This window comes from Panthera pardus, unplaced genomic scaffold (assembly GCF_024362965.1).
Source record: "Panthera pardus isolate Hobbes unplaced genomic scaffold, ASM2436296v1 HiC_scaffold_22, whole genome shotgun sequence".
Lineage (NCBI taxonomy): Eukaryota > Metazoa > Chordata > Mammalia > Carnivora > Felidae > Panthera > Panthera pardus.
Genome location: NW_026526788.1, coordinates 39,035,335 through 39,056,211, shown reverse-complemented (window position 1 = coordinate 39,056,211; position 20,877 = coordinate 39,035,335). Strand labels below are relative to the sequence as shown.

The window sequence follows — 20,877 nt, the reverse complement described above, 5'->3', positions numbered from 1 at the left end:
CTCAGACTCGTGGTTATTGGAGGCGGAAAGCACCATCTATTCCAATACTTTCCTCTTAAGCCCGGGAAAGGCACATGCACAGAGGGCGTGTTCCCTGCGAGACGACGACCGGCCCAGCAGGTCAGAGGCCAGCAAGCCTCGCTGTCCGAGTTTCCCAACACGCAGGTGCCTCGGGCTCCCGGGAGTAAGGAGGGAGGGAGGAGCGCTCGCCCAGGCCCCGCCCCGCCTCGCCGCGCGCAGCGGAGCGCCCCGCCTCGCCGTCTCGCTGAAGTGCCGCAACCATGGGGACAGCGGCAGGCGGTAAAGCGTACTTCCAGAGGGGCAGTCTGTTGTGGTTCACCGTCATCATCCTTTCATTTGGGTATTACACGGTAAGGGCAGCGGCCGCCCTGAGCGGTCCGAAGAGCGGAGCAAGCGCTCCTCACAGTGCAGGACCCGGGCCAGCCGGGCCGGAGGGGTCGCGCAGGCGCAATAAGGCTCGGAGCCCCGGGGGCGGGGACCGGGCCGGGAAAGAAGACGCAGGCGCACTCGTGTGCCCGCGCCTCTCCCGGGTCTCGCGGTCCTGAGAAACCTGCTGCCCAGGCTTTGTCGGGATGGGGGCGGGGGCGGGGATGGTTCCCCATCCCACGATTCAGTGTGTAGATCTTTCAAGATGGTGGTGACGAAGTCCGAGGCCGGCAGGGCTGCTTCTGGCTACTTCCGTCGAGCCAGACGTTTGCCCTCGCTGGTCACCGTCCTGGGACTGGGCTATTTCGCGGTGAGGAGTAGGGAGGGGTGGTGCATCTATTTGGGCCCTCCAGGCCCTCGTAGGGCGAGGGGAGCACAGGCAGCGAGGTCTCGCGCTTGTGCGTCCGGCGGTTGCCTAGGTTACTATCGTAAGCGGAAGGTCGGTGGGTTCAAGGGATGGTTTCTACTCCACCTGTCCCTCCTTTGCGTCCTCGCCCCTCCACACTTACTGCGGCATAACCGGGTGTGAGTAGAGTTCACCGAGGAGGAATTCACGTTGACAGGCTGCCGTAGGCCTGCCGGCTCAGAATAGGGCTTCCGAAGCAGAATGTTTGAGGCAGTTAGAATTGTTTGGAAAACGGGGATAAACCTAAAGAAGGGATAGACAGGATATAAATGTTATGGCATAGATGTGGTATCAGGAAGAAGGGATCTCTGCTGAGAGAGGAGCGACTTTTGTCTGGCTGACAGTTCGTTTAAAGGATAATGGGAAAGATGCCTGGAAAAGTAGCTTGGGGACTAGGTTGGTATAATTTTGAAGAGAGGGAAATCTATTTGGATCTTGACGGGGAGATCCTTGGACACTGGGGCTTAGAAGTGTGTTGTCGTGTCCACAGTGTTGTTTGTTGTCAAATCTGAGCTCCTTGACTCTGATTTCCTCATATGTAAAATGGAGGGATTGAACCGAAATTCTGCAAAGGTGCATTTCTGTTCTATGGTTCTGCATTCCTGACTAGTTAGAAAAATAGGTGGAGGAAAGCGTTGGGGACCTCAAATTGGGATATTATGGGGCTGGTAGGTGCTGCCCCTTCCATTCCCTTTGGTTTTGGAAGGTGCAGTGATATTTTAAGCTTTATTTAAATTTTAGATGTGTTACAACATAATGGGAGAGGTAGGACTGCTCTTGCCTGAGATCTGAATGAGACAATAACGTTTTGGACCTGTTGGCATTTAATTATTCTCAGAAAAATCTGGCAGAGGTTACAAGATAGAGATTAAAGGAAAGTCGATCAGATTACACAAACCTAATGTGATTAGGTAGTTGGTGTTAGCACTTCACAAACTTGGCTCACATACTTTTCAGCTCTGAGGTGGATCATTCCCAGTTTTAGAGGTAGGAAGAGTGAAAGAAGTGAAGGAATTCTAAGTTAAATGGGGGTTTTGTTCAAGCTGTAGCTTCCGTCATAAAGAAGCTACCAAGGACGCAGAAACTTAAACATTTATTAGTAACCTGTATAAAAATAATGTTTTGGGTGGAATTCATTAAGAATAGAAGTCATCCAGCCTGGACACTGAGTCTGATAATCACACAGCTTCCTTGTCATAAATCTCCCAGCCAGATAACTTTTAGGAAATAGTAAGTGGAGGGGCACCTGGGTGGCTCAGTCAGTTAAGTGTCTGACTGTTGATGTAGGCTCAGGTCCTGATCTCACAGTTTTGTGAGTTCGAGCCCCACATCGGGCTCTGTGCTGACAGTGTGGAGCCTGCTTGGGATTCTCCCTCACTCTCTGCCCCTCCCCCAGTCGCACTGTCTTGTCTTTCTCTTAAATAAATAAAACTTCAAAAAAAAAAAAAAAAAGAAAGAAAACAGAAGTGGAGAATGGAAACCCAAATGACTTAATTCAGAGTTTCTTGGGTCTTTAGTTGTTTTTGTAGAATCTGGGTTATTTCATAGTTTCTTTGAAAAATAAACCTGTGCTGATTTCAGCACCCTAATAGGTATTCTGTGCCTCTGATTCTCTTTCAGTGGGTTGTCTTCTGGCCTCAGAGTATTCCTTACCAGAGCCTAGGGCCGCTGGGCCTCTTCACTCAGTACTTGGTGGACCATCATCACACCCTCCTGCGCAGTGGGTAAGGAGAGCTCCGGAAGTGGAGTGTGGCCAGCTCCAGCCCTACCGAAGACCTGGAAGGCCTGCACTTGCCTTTAGATATCTAAGAGTGTTGCTGGTTCACATTAAGGCACCTTTCTTTTTGAGGTTTCTGTGTTAGATTTCATCAGCAGATAACCATCACCTTAAGCAAGGCTGACTTTTGTTTCAGGTATTGGCTTGCCTGGCTGATTCACGTGGGAGAGGCCTTATATGCCATGGTTTTGTGCAAGTAAGTGTTGGGGTTTTTTTGTTTGTTTTTTGGAAGTAACTGTTTTTAATAGGTCTTTATCATTTTTCTCTTGGTATCTAATGTAAGTTAAGAGTAGCCACATTTAAATAATTCATGCCTTTGTAGGCCAAGAGCATTCTCAGGGTAGGGTTGAATCACCATGCCTAATACTGAGCCTAGCCCAGAGGGAGTGCTCAGTAAATATTTAACAAATGGATTCATTTCATTTGTGTTGGCTAGTCAACTAATGAGCTACTTAATTTAGATGGTTTTCTCATTTAAAAAAAAAAAAAAATTCTCTAAATAGCCCCAACTAGAACAGAAGATTTGGAGTTTGCTTTCTAGTTTGAAAAAGAGCCAAGTTAGGGGAGCCTGGGTGGCCCAGTTGGTTGCGCATCTGACTTCGGCTCAGGTCATGATCTCACAGTTCGTGGGTTCAAGCCCTGCGTCGGGCTCTGTGCTGACAGCTCAGAGCCTGGAGGCTGCTATAGGCTCTGTGTCTCCCTCTCTCTCTGCCCCTTCCCCTATTTGTGCTCTTGCCTTTCTCTCTCTCTCTCAAAAATAAATAAACACTAAAAAAAATTTTTTTTTAATAAAAAAAGAAAAAGAGCCAAGTTATGGACATAGGCCATCGATTCTCAGATTCTCAGTCCTAGTTTCATGACTGAATCACCTGAGGAGCTTTCTCGGAATACACATGTCTGGTTTCCAGACCCAGAGATCCTGATTTGGTAGGCCTTGCTTCAGAAATGGGAATATGTTCTTTGTTTTCAAGCTCCACAAATAATTCTGGGTTAATTCTGCAAGTTAAAAAAAAAAAGAAGCCTCTGGACTAGACCCTACTCAGCAGATGCCAGCATAAGTTAATACTATGTGAGCATATTTGGAAAGATTCTCTTTCCATTAGTACTTTACGTAAGCGTGTAGAGACAGCATGCTGTCATGAAGCAATGGTTACCGTCATGCCAAATTTACTTTGCAATTAATTTTTTTCTGGTCGAGATGAACTATCACCTCTATTGTATTCTAAAGGTGAGAACTAAGATCCTTTATAACAACTATCTTTTAATAATAGAAGTAATTAATATTTATTGGGTGCACACTCTGCCAGACCCTTTCTAAGTGCTTCAAATAGATTATGTCACTCTGTCTTCTGATTTATGAAACAAGCTGGGCTTTCTAGGAGAGGAGCAGAAAGCTGCTTTATTCTTTCTCACCCCTCTCCAGTTACACTCACCCTATGGGTTATTGTCTGCCTCCCACTGGACTGTGGATGAAATCTGAAGTGGTTCCATAGGTTTTCCAGTCACTCTCTGATGTAATCCAGTCTAGTCCAGGCTCTTTATTAAAATGATGAAACTGTTAACCAAAGTCAAAAGTGTCTGTTCTCATCCAGCTGGGGCTCAGGAGGCTGCCCTGGGGAAGAGAGTAGTTAGTGTCTTCTCTCTCGGGCCACCTCTTTTTCCTATTTGTTAGCGACACCTGCTTGTGGCCCACCAGGGTGGGAGTAAGTTTGGGGAAACAGGGCACGGTCCGCCTTGTGGTCAGGAAGCTGGGGGCTGTGGATGTTGCATGCCCGGTGTTGGCTCGTTTTCTCTGGCGGAGGCCCGGTGGGTTTTTGAGAAAGCAGCCATCACTGGGGATCAGTCTCCCTTCTGCATTTCCCTTGATGGTTCCTTCCGCTGCCTCCTCCAGCCTGCCACCTGCAGTTTCCCTTCAGATCCCTTCAGGATCTGTGGTTGAGGGGAAGCTTTCTTTTACTGAGATCTCTTCTACCCTTCAATTAGGGCCTCTGGGCCAGGGTCCCTTTTCAGCCCACCCACGCCTGTGGCCTTCCACCAGATCTGGATGGCTCACAGTAACAGCTTCTTTGTCCTCCCAGTGGGATAATCGGCAGATACATGCACTTCCCACTGCAGTCATGTATGTTTGGTCTCCCATCAGGCAAGCTTTACCTGAGTCTTAACTTTAGAGTCAGATATTAATCTCTTCCCCTAAATTCCAGGGGACTCGGGTCAGGCTCTCCAAGTGGGTCTGTTGAAGCTGTTCTTTGAGTCTGACTTGTGACGGGAAATGCCGCAGCACTTGGCCCCTTCAGCCTTGCATTGAAATCTTAGCTTGGAGGCGTGTGGTCTAACCCCTCGAATTTACAGTGTTGGAGTATTTGACGCCTGTTCTGTTATGGGCATTTGGAGCCTCTAGTGAAAACCGAAAGACTCAAATTTAACATCCTGCTATCCAAGTCTTTGAAGGGTAGAGGAAGAGCAGGCATAGAGAGGTGAGGTCACTCTTATTATGTTCTTGAAGTTATTTCTTTATGGTCTCACATGTTGCAGTATATCATTAGTCACCGTACATCAGAATAAATACTCCATTTGAATTGTGAATGAATGAATGAATGAATTTAAGTGAATGTATTTTTGTAACCTCCCAAATCACACTATCAAGCCATAAAAAGGAATTGGTGAATCCCTTTTAACCAGAGAAAAGATTGGTCTATGTGTTTGACTTCATAGCCACCCTAATATATATAAATGTAGATATCAACTCTTCTGTAACTTTTTCCATTGTCGTATATGCCTATTTTTTCATGTCTACACCTATAAATTTACCTCATTCATTTTATTAGTGCATAGTATTCTGTTCCATGGCTGTGCCTCACTGTATTTCACAAATCCCCCCTCTGATGGACTTTTAAGTCTCTAGTTTTTTATTATTATTATATTATTATAATATATATATTATATATATTTATATATTATAATTATATATTATTATATTATTATAAATAATACTGCATGAACATGAATTCCTCATATATCCTGGCCCTTGTGTTGTTGCTGATGAAAGGGCAAGCTTTCAAATTTTGCACTGTTTTTTCTAGAGTCACGTAGACCTCCTCTATTAGAGTAAGGAAGTTCCATCCTGTTTCTAAGTTAGCTGAGAACTTGTATTCAGAATGGATGTTGTCATTTCTCAGATGCTTCTGCATGTATCCAGATGATCATAGGATTTTTCTCCTTTAATCTGTTAGTGTGGAAAACAATATCATTTCTACGTATACTATTCTAAATTAGAATTCATCCACATAAGACTTATTTATATACAGATGAGACCAGCAAGCCATTCACTCCCATTAGGCCATTTTCTTTTGAGCTCTGTTTCAAGCAATTTAGTTTGCAGCCGGATGTTTATTATTTCCATGAACCAGGCTTTTGACTAAGCACTGTGTGTATGTTATCTCCTAAATCGTCTCCAAACTTGCTGGGATAAATACTGATACTTCTGTTTTTCAGAGGAGGACACAGAGTCTAAGAGAGGAGTGGCTTGCCCAGCCGTCACAGCTGGTAGTTGGCCAAGCTAGGATTTACATCTGGTCAACCTTCAAAACTCTTCCTCTGAAGGCATCCCAGTGCTTTTTAACCCTCCGCTCATCGAAGTCACAGGAGAAACTTTTTTTAAAAAATTTTTTAAACATTTATTTATTATTGAGAGACAGGGGAGGGGCAGAGAGAGAGGGAGACACAGAATCCGAAGCAGGTTCCAGGCTCTGAGCTGTCAGCACAGATCCCAACACGGGGCTCAAACTCACAAACCGCAAGATCATGACCTGAGCCGAAGTCAGACGCTTAACCGACTGAGCCACCCAGGTGCCCCGAGAAATAGTTTCATAATTCCATGCGCTAGGCAGTAGCCAGACTGCGTCTGAGGGAAGAGTGTACCATCCTGAATGCACAAGAAAAATGAAAATAAATGAACTAACCATGCGAGTTAAGAAACTAGAGGAAAATGGCAAAAATAAACCTAATGAAAGTAGATAGAAGGAATATATGTATATTTTTAAAGTTTTTTTACTTATTTTGAGAGAGAGAGAATAGGAGGAACAGATAGAGAGGGAGAGAGAATCCCAGGCAGGCTCCATGCTGTCAGTGCAAAGCCTGATGTGGGGCTTGAACTCATGACCTGAGCCGAAATCAAGAGTTGGACACCCAACCGACCGAGCCACCCAGGCGCCCCTAGAAGGAATACATTTTTTAAGAAAATGGAAGACTAGGGGCGCCTGGGTGGCCCGGTTGATTAAGCGTCCGACTTCGACTCAGGTCACGATCTCATGGTTCGTGGGTTCGAGCCCCACGTCAGGTTCTGTGCTGCCAGCTCGGAGCCTGGAGCCTGCTTTGGATTCTGTGTCTCCCTCCCTCTCTGCCCCTCCCCTGCTTGTACTCTGTATCTCTTTCTCTCAAAAATAAATAAACCTTAAAAAATTTTTTAATAAATAATTAAAAAAATAAAAAATGGAAGACTAACTCTTATGAAACCATAACATAAAAATTCTGGTGGTTAAGTTTTTTTTTTTTCTTTTTTGTTTTTTCTTTTTTTTTTAGGTCTAAAGGCATCACGGACGGTCGGGCTCAAGTGCTGTGGTTCCTACAAACTTTCCTCTTCGGGGTGGCATCTCTCTCCATCTTAATTGCTTACAGACCAAAACGCCAAAAACAAACTTAAGGAAGATATTCAAATGCTTTCTCTACACTTTTGGCCTTCCACTTCACTGTTTTGGGGGCAAGGAAGATGCTGACTTTACTTGATCTTTCTACTTTGCAGAAGTTGAAGACCGTCTAGTTAGTCATTATTCTTTCATATGCTCTGGTTGAGCTTGACTGGATGACAAGAAAGGATTTAAGCTTCCCAGTTCTGTAGACAGACGATTAGGCAGAGGGTTTCCAGCTACCTTCTTGAGGTCGTTGGCAGTGCTGGTGCTCATTCTGTTGTCTGGTTTAAGCTGTGCACCAGAATTGTCTGGTGGTATAATTTTGCTCCCACCTTCTGAGTAAACCCCATCTCAGCTCTCTTTTCCCCCAGTTTTTTCCACCTTTCTGAACCAAGACAGAGTGACATTTCCACAACACCTCAATTCCACACACGGTAGGCATCTGTAAGGCAGGATCTCATCCTCTTGAACTTCCTTTTCTCACACCACCAAGAAAAGATCAGAAAGATGAGCAGGTGCATGGAATGGGCCAGGCTGAGCAGTAACAGAGACACAGAGGACATGCTGAGCACCGAGAGGAGAGGATTGGGGGACGCCTTCCCTGATCCTGCCAGCCCGAAGCCGTCCTTCCCTCCACGCGGCCTCTAGGACATAGCACTCTGTGGTGTGCAAGGGTCTGAAGGCCACTGCTGGATTGCTCCTTCCAGGCAGGATCACATCTCAGATTTATTTTTGTTTCAGCACCTGGCCCATTGCTTTGCACACAGGTGTCCTACCAGTGTTTTCCGAACAAAGGACAGAAACCGATGCAACTTTCCACGTGTTCAGTGTCATTCCAGTTGTTCTATGAAAACTGCAGAACCCACTCAGTGTATTCTCTTCTCAGAGAGAAGCACAGGACTGCCCTTGGCCGGTAGCGCCACCTTTCTGTTGGTTCCCCATTAGGAAACCTGTATCTTTTTCTTAGTCATTTTCTCCAGACTCTAACATCTCCCTCCTGCTCTGGCTTACTCTAACACAGATGTTCCTGAGCTAGAGATTCTAACTGGAAGCTAGCCACTACCTCTCCCATTCACCTGATTAGACCTTTTTACTACTGACTGGTCAGGGCAGAAGGGTCACTGACTCCGTCCCCTGACCTTGGCCAGAATGGCTCAGTCACCTAGGAGCCATTGAGATTCCTTCCCAGGAGGATCTGTTCCCCAGGGACTAGACCTTATTTTCCTTCTATGATGCAGGAGGGCATGTTACCTGTTTTAAGCAAACGTTTATGAGAGGCAGCCCGCTCACCCCTAAAGAGGCCCCAAGTAAAAGTACAACCCTGAGAGATGATGGACTATGAATTGTTTCTGGTGGCGATCACTTTCTACAACTAAATCTCAGTCCAGTTTCTCTGGTGGTGAAGGGGTTGCCTTTTGGTGAAGAGACAGATTTTTAATCATAGAGTTAAACATCATGGAAATCCAACCCAGATTTTTTAAACGCATGGCTCTGTCAAAAGAGAAATAGTAATGACAATATTACAGTAATGGTGACAGCAACGATACGGCAGATTATTGAATAAAATGGATTAACTTGAATAAATGCTGTGAATTGCCATTTCTATTCAAATACTTTTTTGTATGTCAGTTTTGTTATTGTCGCACATTTGATTTTACTCTTTTCTAGGTAGACTCTATTATGGAACTGTTCGTACAGTTCAGATATTGAGGCTTTTTTTCCATGGATAAAGAAACGTAGAGGGGCGCCTGGGTGGTTCAGTGGATTAAGCGTCCGACTTCAGCTCAGGTCACGATCTCACGGTTTGCGAGTTCAAGCCCGGCGTTGGGCTCTGTGCTGACAGCCCAGAGCCTGGAGCCTGCTTCAGATTCTGTCTCCCTCTCTGCCCCTCCCATGCTCATGTTGTCTCTGTCTCTCAATAATAAATAAACGTTTAAAAAAAAAAAAAAAAACAAACGTAGAATGCCCTAGTTGCAGGGCATATGCTCCTCGTTATATTTACAGAGCTGCCCAGGGCCCGCTTACCTCCATGCACACAGAGTCATCGGTGGACGTGAGTGTCTCCTTTCGCTGTAGGAGTGTTCCCCTTTTGTTTTCATTTATATTTCATTCAGCATCTGATACAGTCTATGCAGCAGGCAAGAGGAATATTTGTGCTCTTTTACGTGCCAAAAGTATATAATCTCACTTGCGGGTATTATCCTGGCTTACAGCAAAAAAAGGATCTTAATGAGCGCACAGTGTAGGTCATTTTGTAGACCCATAAACTGCATCCCATCGAGGTGAAGTAACAACATCACATGGAGAGGCCAGACCTCAGCTGGATCTTGTGTGTCTCCCCTCCTCTGCACCCCAGGAGCATAGAAATTAAGCCTGTGAAGCAAAAAATAAACAAATACAGAGATCTGTTGGCTTTGTGTTGCAGCTGTAATGGTGATAGGGGAGAAACATCCTTGTTGAGTTTGGATGAGAAAGGACCAGAAGCACCTTAATGGAAGCAACCGTGGGAGGCAGACAAACTAACCTGTTTTCTCCTGCCCCTACCCCGAAGATGTTGGGAGCATGTGTAGTTTGGAAGAACAAAAAAGAAAGGACTAATGGAAAAAACTAATGACCTCACCACTTAAATAGTAACAGACCTGTTTATAGTTTCTCCTTATAAACATTCAACTTATTTAGGACTCCATGCAGTCTACGTCTAAACATGTTTTCAAGCCACGGTTTTAAAACAAGTCTTGGGCTTAAGAGGCCCTATTCCAGATGGAGGTTCTTTGGCAAAACAGCTTGCCATCTGCGGGCCGTACGTATTTACACGGGGGGTCTGAAGACACACAAGGACAGTCTGAGCACCTGCCGTTGAGATTAGAGAACCCTGCAATCACGTTTTTATCTTTGCCTGGACACTTCCTGGAACCTTGTTAATTAAAGCTCTTAGTTTGGCATAAATATCATTGATCTGCCCTTTATTGGCCCAGGCAAAAAGATGCTGGTAGGGCAGCTGAGTAATGTCTGTGTAAGCATAGGAGGCACCTGTCCGCAAGGCTCCTTGTCTGCCTCAAATTGGGAATTAGGGTTCTCTCTTCATCAAGATTAGACAAGTGAGAGACTAATTGTCATTTCACATTTCTCTTTATGAGGAAGAACACTATCCTTTGATTCCATAGTGGATATTTGAAAATCCTATTCAAAATACTGTATTTGTCATTTCTATGACCATTTTAAGATGGCTACTAGGCTTTCTTGATAGGATTGAGTTTACCAATTGCCTCCTTTTTGTTTGTAGTGAGGCATAAAGGTGGCTTAGGGAAAAAGCCTTTGACACCCTAGTACTGTCAGGGAAATGTTCATGTAAGTGTCAAGGGTGAGAGAGTGCATTGTGGGAATGGAGGTCTCAGTCCTTGGATTTCCCACGAGAAGATTCACATGGGGGAACCGCGCTGCAATAAGGACAGCCAGCCAAAAGGAAACAGCGAGCACCAAGCAGTTTCCTAAGACGAAGGTATGCTCTCAAAATGGGAGAGAGAGCCGGCAGCTTCTCCAAAGTGGAACCAGCCCCTAGGTTGTTTTGGGTTTGGATATTATTGGGTCTCTCTGGGCGGGGAGCTGGGACACACAGTGGGGAAGCCTCTAAAGGAGGTTTCTGCCAACAGGATGGGAAACTCCTTCCACAGTAGGGCGATCACTGCCTGGTTTGTAGCCTGATCCGGCCCTTCTCCACAGGCAGGGCTGGACCCAATGCCAGTGCATATATTGAGTGTGGGGGTTACCCTGGGGCCCAGGTGGGAGAGGAGAGCACTTGTCCCGTACCTGTGGCTCTTGATCTGTCAGGCCCAAGGTCTTAGAAGCCTCAAGGTCAGCCTCAAGCTCCCAGGCTTTGTGTAGCTTTTTCTTTCTTTCTTTTTTTTTTAAATCACCATCCTTGCCTCCAGCTCATGTCTCTATTGTTCCCCTTCAGGGGCTGGGGACTCTGTCTCTGGGAGTTACATTCACTTTTTCTTTGTACCAACAGGTTGCACAAGCCGTTCTTAGTAAACAGAACTTAGTTGATAAAAACTGCCACCAAAGCTTTGATGTTGCTATAAAGGAGAGTAATGATAAGATAGGGAAGTGTTCCCTAACCCTCAGGCATGTGGGGACCACCCCCGCAAGGCTGGTCATGCCTATGCTACACATGAATTCATTTTAAGAAATCTTCCTAGGGAAGAATAACTATGAAATGCCCTGCTTGGTTTGTTCATTATATTTTTTTTTCCTCTGATACGTATGAGAATAAAGCACCGTTATTACCTAACTCACCATGCACATTAATGATGCATTCAGCAAACTGTTAACAATTTAAGGGTATTACGCTACGCAGTGATACTGAAGTGTGGCATTTCACCTGGCTCCAGGCACGAGATTTTAGGCAAGTCTGTCACCTTCCTGGACCTCAGTTCCATCAATTTTACATCGCGGCTGGGATGAAAGTAGAATGGTAAACTTAAGTGAAAAAATCTAGATAAAGCAACTTCATACACTGTATCGTACTGAACAATAGTTTTATTGGAAGGCTGGTAATCACCAGTGATGCGTCCTGTGCTTGTTAAATGTACCCATGCAGATGGGTCACGTGAAACCTTGCAGAAATGCAGGTTCTGTGTGGGTTACGCGTGTGTAGGGGGGAGGGCGGGCACTCGGTAAGTTAACTGGTCTTGATGTTAAATTGAAATAGTTCCCTTTTTAAGGGGAAATCTACTGATCAGTTTAAGAAAATGATTGGGGTAGTAAAACGTGAGCTGAGGAACTAGGTACAACTCCCAGAAGAACAGAAATAGGATATATATCATTGCTTTTATTCGAAAAGTTGTAAGCCTTCAGAAAAGTTACAAGATGAGTATAGAGAACATCCATATACCCTTCACCTCCCAGGTTCACCAGTTTTTAACATTTTGCTGTGTTTGCCTTATCCCTCTCTTTTTGTCCCTCCATATATAATTGTTTCTTTTTTTCCCCCTGAATCATCTGAGAGTCTTTGTAGACACCACTGCCCTTCACCTTCAGTGTGCATCTCCCAAGAGCGGAAGCGTTGTGTTACATAATTATTACACCCAGGAAATGTAATGTTATCTTCTACACAGTTCAGATTGGAATCTCCCCCCTTGTGCTGATAACATCATTCAGAGCCTTAGGGATGATGGGGGTGGGAGGGTCCCGGATCCCGTCCAGAATCACACATACTGTTTAGCTGTCAGCTTTCCTAAGTCTCTTTAACCTAGAAGCGTTCTCTGCCTTTTTTGGTTTTGGTTTTTGCCTTTAACGACCGACATTTTGGAAGTGCCCAGGCCCAGGCAGTGTTGCAGAATGGCCCCCAATTTTGCCCGCCTTCTCGCGATCAGACTGAAATTAAACGTGCTGGGAGGAACACTGCCAGGTCCTTTTCAGTGCATCGCAGTGAAAGGTATTTTCCCTCCCTTTGAGTTAATAAGAGATGTGTGGACCGACACTTCAATACCACATGACCACATATTCCCTACCCGTTGATGATTATCCATTATGATTATCCATTGGTGATTCTTGCCTCAACCAATTTTTTACCATGATGTTTATGAACTGGTGATTTTCCTATTTCCATCATTTCTTCTACGTTTATTAGTTGACGTTCTGTAAAGAAGAGATTTCCTTGGGACATCTGGGTGGATCACTTGGTTAAGTGACCGACTTTGGCTGACGTCAAGATCTCGCGGTTTGTAGGTTTGAACCCCGCGTTGGGCTCTGTGCTGACAGCTCGGAGCCTGGAGCCTGCTTTGGATTCTGTGTCTCCTTCTCTCTCCGCCTGTCCCCACTCACACACACTCTCTCTCAAAAATAAATCTTTTTAAAAATTAAAAAGAAAAGACTTCCTTTCTCGTTGTTCCACCCGTTTTCATTTTTTGTTCGTTTAATATTGGAGGTATCACAATGAACTTATGATTTCTTTTAAATTTTATGTATTATAAACCCAGTGTGGGGCACTGGCCTCCATGATGTTTACATTTTGAAGAGCCAGCTCGGGACCTTTAAGAAAAACTTTGCTGGGTACTAATGTTGTTGAGTGGCATAGTTAGCTTATTTCAAAGTTTATTTTATTTTGAGAGCAAGGGCAAGCATGAGGAGGGGCAGAGAGAGAGAGAGAGAGAGAGAGAGAGAGAGAGAATCCCAAGCAGGCTCCACACTGTCAGTACAGAGCCGGATGCAGGGCTTGAACCCACAAACTGTGAGATCGTGACCTGAGTCAAAACCAAGAATTGGATGTTTAAGCGACTGAGCCACCCGGGTGCCCCAACCTTTCTATCTACCCTTACCCATAACAGGTATCATTAATTTTGATTTATCCCTCCTGTGTGTAATTTTGCAAATGCAAACAAATAAATGTTCTTACTTCACCTTTTCCTTAGGTACCAGTTCCTGTGGTAGATAGATGCCCACCACGGCGTAGATTTTCCAGACAAAAATGGGCTGAGGCCCTTTCACAAAACACCTGGCAAAAGATTGGGGGAACCCATCCCCGGGAGAGTGGTATATCGAGCGAAGCACCAGATTTTGTAAAATTTTCCGCTTTCTAACGCTCCAGAGTCCTCTAAAATCTCCATGAGCCAGAGCTGTGCCCCTGATATAACCCCAGAAGACTCAAGTTGAACTACCTTACCTTACCTTTCCGGCTACTGGGAAATGAAGCCACCCAAAAAAGACAAGATCTAATCAGGAGAAAGCTCCAGAAGGGGGAATCCTGCAGATACTTTACTTTCCAAGGGAAAAATAACAACATAGCAACCATCTGAGACAACTGATAAATAAGTCACACTGCACCCCTTTGTTACTGTTGTTTCCCCTGAAGAATGAAAGGCGGCAGGTGTAATGGAGTAGGGTCCTTGGCTTTTGAGCCACAGCTCTGTTCACATTGTTACCTGGTACTTATTACCTATGTCACCCTGGGTGAGTTTCATCATGTCTTTGAGTCTCAATGTCTACTCGCCCCTTGTTTCGTTTCCTTTTATCCCCATTTCCTGCCTGCCCCCACTCCCAGGCAACAATTCCAGTGTGTTTGCTGGGCATGCATTCTTGCAAAATGTACGTTGTTTTGTGAGCAAGTATCTTTAATGTAAACGAGTGGTATTGTGATATATTAAGACTTAAAGACCAGATCATGTTGCAATATGCCAATTGCTACTAGACTTTGGTCTCCAGAAGGACTTCCAGGACAGTGTGTGTTTGGGAACTTAATCTGATTCTTGTTTAACTTTTGACAATTTGCCAACAAGAGCTGGGTTGCCCACATTCCATTGGAGGGAAGAAAATCTGTATGCTCCTTTGGAGCGGGGAAAAATCTGTCTCCAATTCAACATGAGAGCCAGCTGGAACCTGTCTGTCTGTGAACAAGACAGGTAACAGTAGAAAAAGAAAGTCCAGGTTGGCCAACTAAAAAATCTTAGTTTTGCTCAACTTAGAGAGAATGGCGTTAAACTACAGAGGAGATGAGATGAAATCATGTTTGTGGCCCTCTTGTAATCAGAAAGCTGGAAGGGACTGCTTAAATGTTCAGATAGACGCCCCCTTCATTTTAGCTTTGGAGAAACTGAGTGCCAGTGACGTCACCACCAGGGTCACACAACCAGTTTGACGGCAGACCTAGGTCCCTGACTCCTCCATATGTTACCAAGCTGCAGGTCAGCGGTGTTGGAACAGACATCCAAAGTGCTGTTCTCAACAGCACGCCTCACCTCCCAACTATTTTACAAATGTTATCCAAGAATGATGCACGAAGAGTGAGAATTATCTCCGTCGTTGTTAGCTGCCCTAAACCCCTACGTCCCGTTCATGTTATGGGTGCCTGCCTTTGATGCCGTCTCCATAGCAATGTACAAATATTATAAACACTCCGCAGACCTAGGGATTTTCTTGCTATTGGTTAAAGAGGCGGCAATAATATGTTGCACATGTATACAGAATAGGGGTATTTATAGCCTTTGCGAAACTTTAACATCTGCGATGTTGGCGAGTTGGCCGGGCTTATGTTCTGGTATTACAGAATATTTCCTAGGAAACTGAAAATAAATACATTATGAAATTTCAGTGTTCCACATGTCACTGGCGTTGTCCTGGTGTCCTGTCACGCCTATTACAAAACACACTGTTGGCCAGAGACCCGAATTCCTTAAGTAATCCCATGATATCATTTGAAACTGCAGGAATCTCACAGAATGGCTTCTCTGTTGATAATAATGAGAGCAAACATTAATTGAACTCTCCCTGTGACCCAGGCATTATGCTTAGAGCCTTGCTTGCATTCTTTCCTTGAATCCTCACTAACTTTTGGTAAGTAGGCGCTGCTCCCATTTTCCAGGTTAGAAAACTGAGGTCTGATGAAATTGAGTAGTTCTTTAACAGTCAGAGCCAGTGAGTGGTAGAACCAGGAATCAAGTCCGGATCCCTGTGAGTCCCAAGCCTACGTTTGTAATGGGCATTCATGGCCCATTGGTTCTGGATGACAGACGTAAACCTAATAAAATCATTCCCTGGGATTAATATATTCACAATGAAATACACTGCTTCATGAAATACATATTCAAAATGGACTCCACCACCTAACTTCTTATATAGATGTTATTCCTTCTAGGGGTGCCTAGGTGGCTCAGTCAGTTGAGCGTCCAACTTCGGCTCAGGTCCTGATCTCACAGTTCATGAGTTCGAGCCCCACGTCAGGCTCTGTGCTGACAGTTCAGAGCGTGGAACCTGTTTTGGATTCTGTGTCTCCCTCTCTCTTTGCCTCTCCCCTGCTCACACTCTGTCTCTCTCTCTCTCCCTATCAAGAATAAATAAACATTACAAAAATGTTTTTAAAGAAATTCTTCCAAGTATATTTCAAGCAAGGGATCCATTTGAAATGTCTCTTTGAAATGGCATCTAGTAGGAAAGACATTTCTATCTGAGCATGAGTCTGAGCAAGGGCCAGCTAGCTTGGGAGATAGCCTGAAGCAGGTCATCCTGCTTCCACACTAGGTGGAACAGGTAGGTAAATGGACCTTGGCCTTCAGGGCCTGTGAGCCAGAGACCAGGCATCTTCATTCAAGCAGGATCGAGGTGGAGATTAAGAGGCCACTGGGGGGGTGCCTGGGTGGCTTGGTCGGTTGAGCGTCCGACTTCAGCTCAGGTCATGATCTCACGGCCCGTGAGTTCGAGCCCCGCGTCGGGCTCTGTGCTGACCGCTCGGAGCCTGCAGCCTGTTTCAGATTCTGTGTCTCCCTCTCTCTCTGCCCCTCCCCTGTTCATGCTCTGTCTCTCTCTGTCTCAAAAATAAATAAATGTTGAAAAAAAATTAAAAAAATAAAAGAGGCCACTGGGACTAGAGAGGGCTGGGCAACTGAAAGGGTATGCCCAGAAATGGGGCAAAGAGGAACCATTCATGTGATATTGGGGCAGGGTGAGGGGACTGCCTTGCAGAATGTAGCAAGGAGAACCCAGTTCATCATTCAAATGTTCCAAAATAATTCTCGTCCTGGGGTCCACGGATGGATTAGCGAACCTTTAATATAGTCTGGGATCTGAAGAGGCCCAGCGAACACAGCCTGGGGCCTTCAGGAATTGTTCTTTGAGAGGGTGGGGGGCACTGGTGGGCGCAGCACCAAGGCTCTCAGAAGCATTCAGGAAAATGGACTTAATAAGATAGGGGGGCAGAGGAGGATACAACTGCCATGTGACTAGCCCGGCAATGTTGGACAAAGCATTTCATCTCCTGCACTTGGGTTTCCTCATGAGGCAGTTTAAATTTGATGGTTTATATGTTTCCAGCTTTAAAATTCCTTTAAAATCCCAGAAGCACTAATCACTAGTGCAAGGATTTACTGGGATAAGTAGTGAGTTCCCCGTCACTGGCAGTATTCAAGAAGAAGGAGAATAACCACTTGTCTAACATGGCCCGAGAGAGAATTCCTACATTAGGTAGGAAGTTATGATTTGACTTTGAATAATAAAAACAATAATAATGATAATAATAATATTAACTATCATTGATTAAGTAGGTAACACGTGCCCAGTACTGTTCTAAGCACTTACACACATCTCATCTAAGGTATGATTAACATTCCCGTTTTGCAGAGGACATTCAGAGCTGAGGTTGACAACATGTTGCTCTGACTCCCCCACTTCCTAACCGCCACCCTTCATTTCACCTTCAGCCTCTGTCACCACCGGGATAGGCATGCCTTGCCCGGCCTGGGTTCCGAGTGCAAGGCGATACGACTGCTCCCACTTGAGCTAGCGGAATGCAGACATCCTTGCCAACAAGGATGCTTTCCCAAGGCATGCTGCCAAGAGCGGGAAGGTGTGGTCATCCGTGCTGAGAACCCCAGTGCTCTGGGCCCCTTTCACCCTCCACCTCCCTTTACAGAGGGAAGACTACTGCCCAGAAGGGTGAGCTAACTACCCACACTCACACAGCACATTAAGTGTCAGAGTTGGAAAACAAACCCCCTTGCGTCCCGACTTCCAGGTCGGCGCTTGACGTTGTGTTGTTTTGTTTTTAGCTCAGCCCTGTTATTGTGGTAGCTCACGTCTGTCCGTCCCTGACAGTCCCCCGGTTTTGATTTCTGACTAGATGCATTTTCGCATGAAGGCACATGGATCAACCACAACTAATTGGAGATTCACAAGGTTGGTAATTATTTAAATTCCTGTCTGTTCTAAAACTCTGAATCTAATCTCACCCCCATACAACCAAATTTACCTCGTACTGATCCTGAATCAGCATTCCTGCTTTTAAGCACACGTCTTCACTAAATTGACCCCGAATTACATATTCCTGCCTACTGTATTTTGCCCAAGTCCTCAGCCCGCTAGAATTACCCCCCCCCCCCCCAACGGCCTCGGCTTATCTGCCAGGGCTGTGAGTTCCTGCTCACGTGCACCCCCGAGGGAACTGCAGTCACTGGAACACTTAGTTTACAAACTAAATTTATGCCTCAGTCAGAGACATGTGACCCCACTCTGCTTTAGAATCCCCCGCTCATCTACCCTTTCAGTCCTACGGAACTGAGGGAAAAGCAGAATTGTTCCAGGGCAAAGATATTTGCCTGTACCTTCTTTTTCCTTCCCTCCCTCCCTTCCTCCCTCCCTCCCTCCCTCCTTCCCTTCCTTCCTTCCTTCCTTCCTCCCTTCCTTCCTCCCTCCCTCCCTTCCCTCCTTCCTCCCTCCCTCCCTCCCTTCCTCCCTCCCTCCTTCCCTTCCTTCCTTCCTTCCTTCCTCCCTTCCTTCCTCCCTCCCTCCCTTCCCTCCTTCCTCCTTTCCTTCCTCCCTCCCTCCCTTCCCTCCTTCCTCCCTCCCTCCCTCCCTTCCTCCCTCCCTTCCTCCCTCCCTTCCTTTCTTCCTTCCTTCCTCCCTTCCTTACTCCCTCCCTCCCTTCCTTCCTCCCTCCCTCCCTTCCCTCCTCCCTCCCTCCCTTCCCTCCTCCCTCCCTCCCTTCCCTCCTTCCTCCCTCCCTCCCTCCCTTCCTTCCTCCCTTCCTTCCTTCCTTCCTGTCTCTTATTAGTTCAGTGGTTTCCAAATTTTAGGTGCAAAATTCTTAATTTCAGTATGATTGAAAGGGTGTCCGAGGACTGTATAACTTTAGGTCACATGCTGGCGTGAGGACCAGCCCCTTAGCAAGCGGTCCTTCTGATGGGGTTCTTGTGCAAACGGCTAAGAAAGAATTCTTGAGACATCTTTGGTGCAAAAAGGTGATTTTAGTAAAGCACAGGGACAGGACCCGTGGGCAGAAAGAGCTGCACTGGGGTTGTGGGGAGTGACTGATGATATACTCTTAAGTTAGTGGGGTTAGGGACAGTCCTAAGGAATTTGAAAGCAAGGTTTTCAGGCCCTTGAGGGGTAGCTACTGTCTAGATAGATAAGATTACTTTTAGTCTTTAATGAAACAAAAACCTTAAGGAAGTAAGGCAGCCCTGAGTTCCTTGAGCAAGGTCACGCTCAGCAGGTTTTAGGTGTCTATCAGTGGGCAGCAGGCTTTAAGGAGATTTAATTTAAGCTACATTTCTCTCACCTTTGTTTCCTCACCACTTCCACAGTCTGGAGCACTGTTTACAGTCAGGAGCAGGCTTTGGAGTCCAATGTGACCTTGGGCAGGCTTCTTATCCATTCTCAATCCATTTCTAAAAAGGGGGTGATGACAGGACTCCCTCACAGGACATGTTTGCTGAAGGGGGAATTAGTGGGTCTGGGCCTCTGCACCCTGGTCTCTGTCACCTGCTACAGGTCCTACTTCACCCTCAGATGTAGAGACTGTCGTCAGCATCAGCTCCAGCTGGCGTCATGGCCGCCTTCACCGGCCCATCACACTCAGGAACTGTGCCCAATGCCACAGAACTAGGGCCCAAAGCCCTGTTTTCCATTGCTGACTGGACAAGGGAACTCTCAGAGTCTAGGGAGGCAGGGCCCAGCCCCCTCCTGTGCCCTCCCATAAGGCTCAGTGCATTTCCTACAGTCTCCCGGGCTGGGCCTCCTCTGCTCCCCTCTTCTCCTTCCCACCCTGCTTCCTCAACTGCTCCCTGCCCCCACGCATTGCTGCTAACCCACTGGCTGGCCTTTGAGCAAGGCCCTTTCTCGGGGCCCTCAGTTTCCTTTTCTGGAGAAAGAGGAGCTTGACTGCAGCAGGGGTTGTTTCTACTGCTATTACAAATGTATCGCATGCTTGTAGTGAAACGTGGGATCGATCAACAACGTGCCGTCGGCCACGTAGAGCTCCCAGGCATGCGAGGACCTCACTTTCATCCCAGTTTCTGTGTTGAAGAGATTCCACTCTCACCAGTTGAATGTCAGGTTAGTTTTCTAGGTATGAGCAATGGGTGTATGGATGGGCATGTGTGAAAGAGTATGATATATATGCACACGCGCTCATTCACACACTTTGGTCAGGAACGGGATTGTATCATGAATGCTCTTCTGAAACTTGCTTTCTCTTTGCAACACTGAGTCTTGGAGGTAATTCCATTCTGGCATACGTAGACAGAGTTCCTTCATTTTAGCATCTCCTCAGTATACTGTCTACCATTTTTGTGCATTCGATTCATTACCTATGGACCAGATTCTTGAAGGTGGAATTGCAGAACCAAGGGCATGTACATGTAACGTTGTTGTAGATGTGGGCAGATGGCCCTCCACAAAGGCTGTACAAATTTATGTTCCCACCAGCAGAATATGAGGCTAACATCAGAGGAAGTGGGAGCCATCAGGAGAACCAAATCTGAGGTGATGGGTCAGTACTAGGCCCATCTGAGCTTGAAAGAATGAGGCTTCAGCTCAGAGGATCAGGAGAAAGTTTACTTCCATCGGACTGAGGATGGGCAGGATAGTAACATCCTCAGGGCGGCTCCCAGTGACTTAGGATTGATTGCTTCAGAACCCAAGGTTGGAAGATGCTTCATGCCGTTGAGAAGGGAGAACAAAAACCTTTATCTCAATTCTGTGGCAGCGGGATCACAGCCTTTGGTTCTCCATCTCTTTTGGATCATGGACCCCTTTCAGGATTTGACAAAAGCATGGGACCTGTGCCCTGAGTA

General features: G+C 46.0%; 1 protein-coding gene across 1 annotated transcript; it reads left to right on the top strand.

The window, feature by feature from the left end:
- Positions 1-230: 230 nt before the first annotated feature.
- TMEM254 (transmembrane protein 254) lies at positions 231-8,928 on the top strand. The gene is made up of 4 exons (XM_019444735.2): positions 231-371; positions 2,474-2,577; positions 2,767-2,826; positions 7,209-8,928. Exons 1-4 carry the CDS (start codon positions 282-284, stop codon positions 7,327-7,329), a joined length of 375 nt encoding a protein of 124 aa, XP_019300280.2. The 5' UTR covers positions 231-281; the 3' UTR covers positions 7,330-8,928.
- Positions 8,929-20,877: the final 11,949 nt, after the last annotated feature.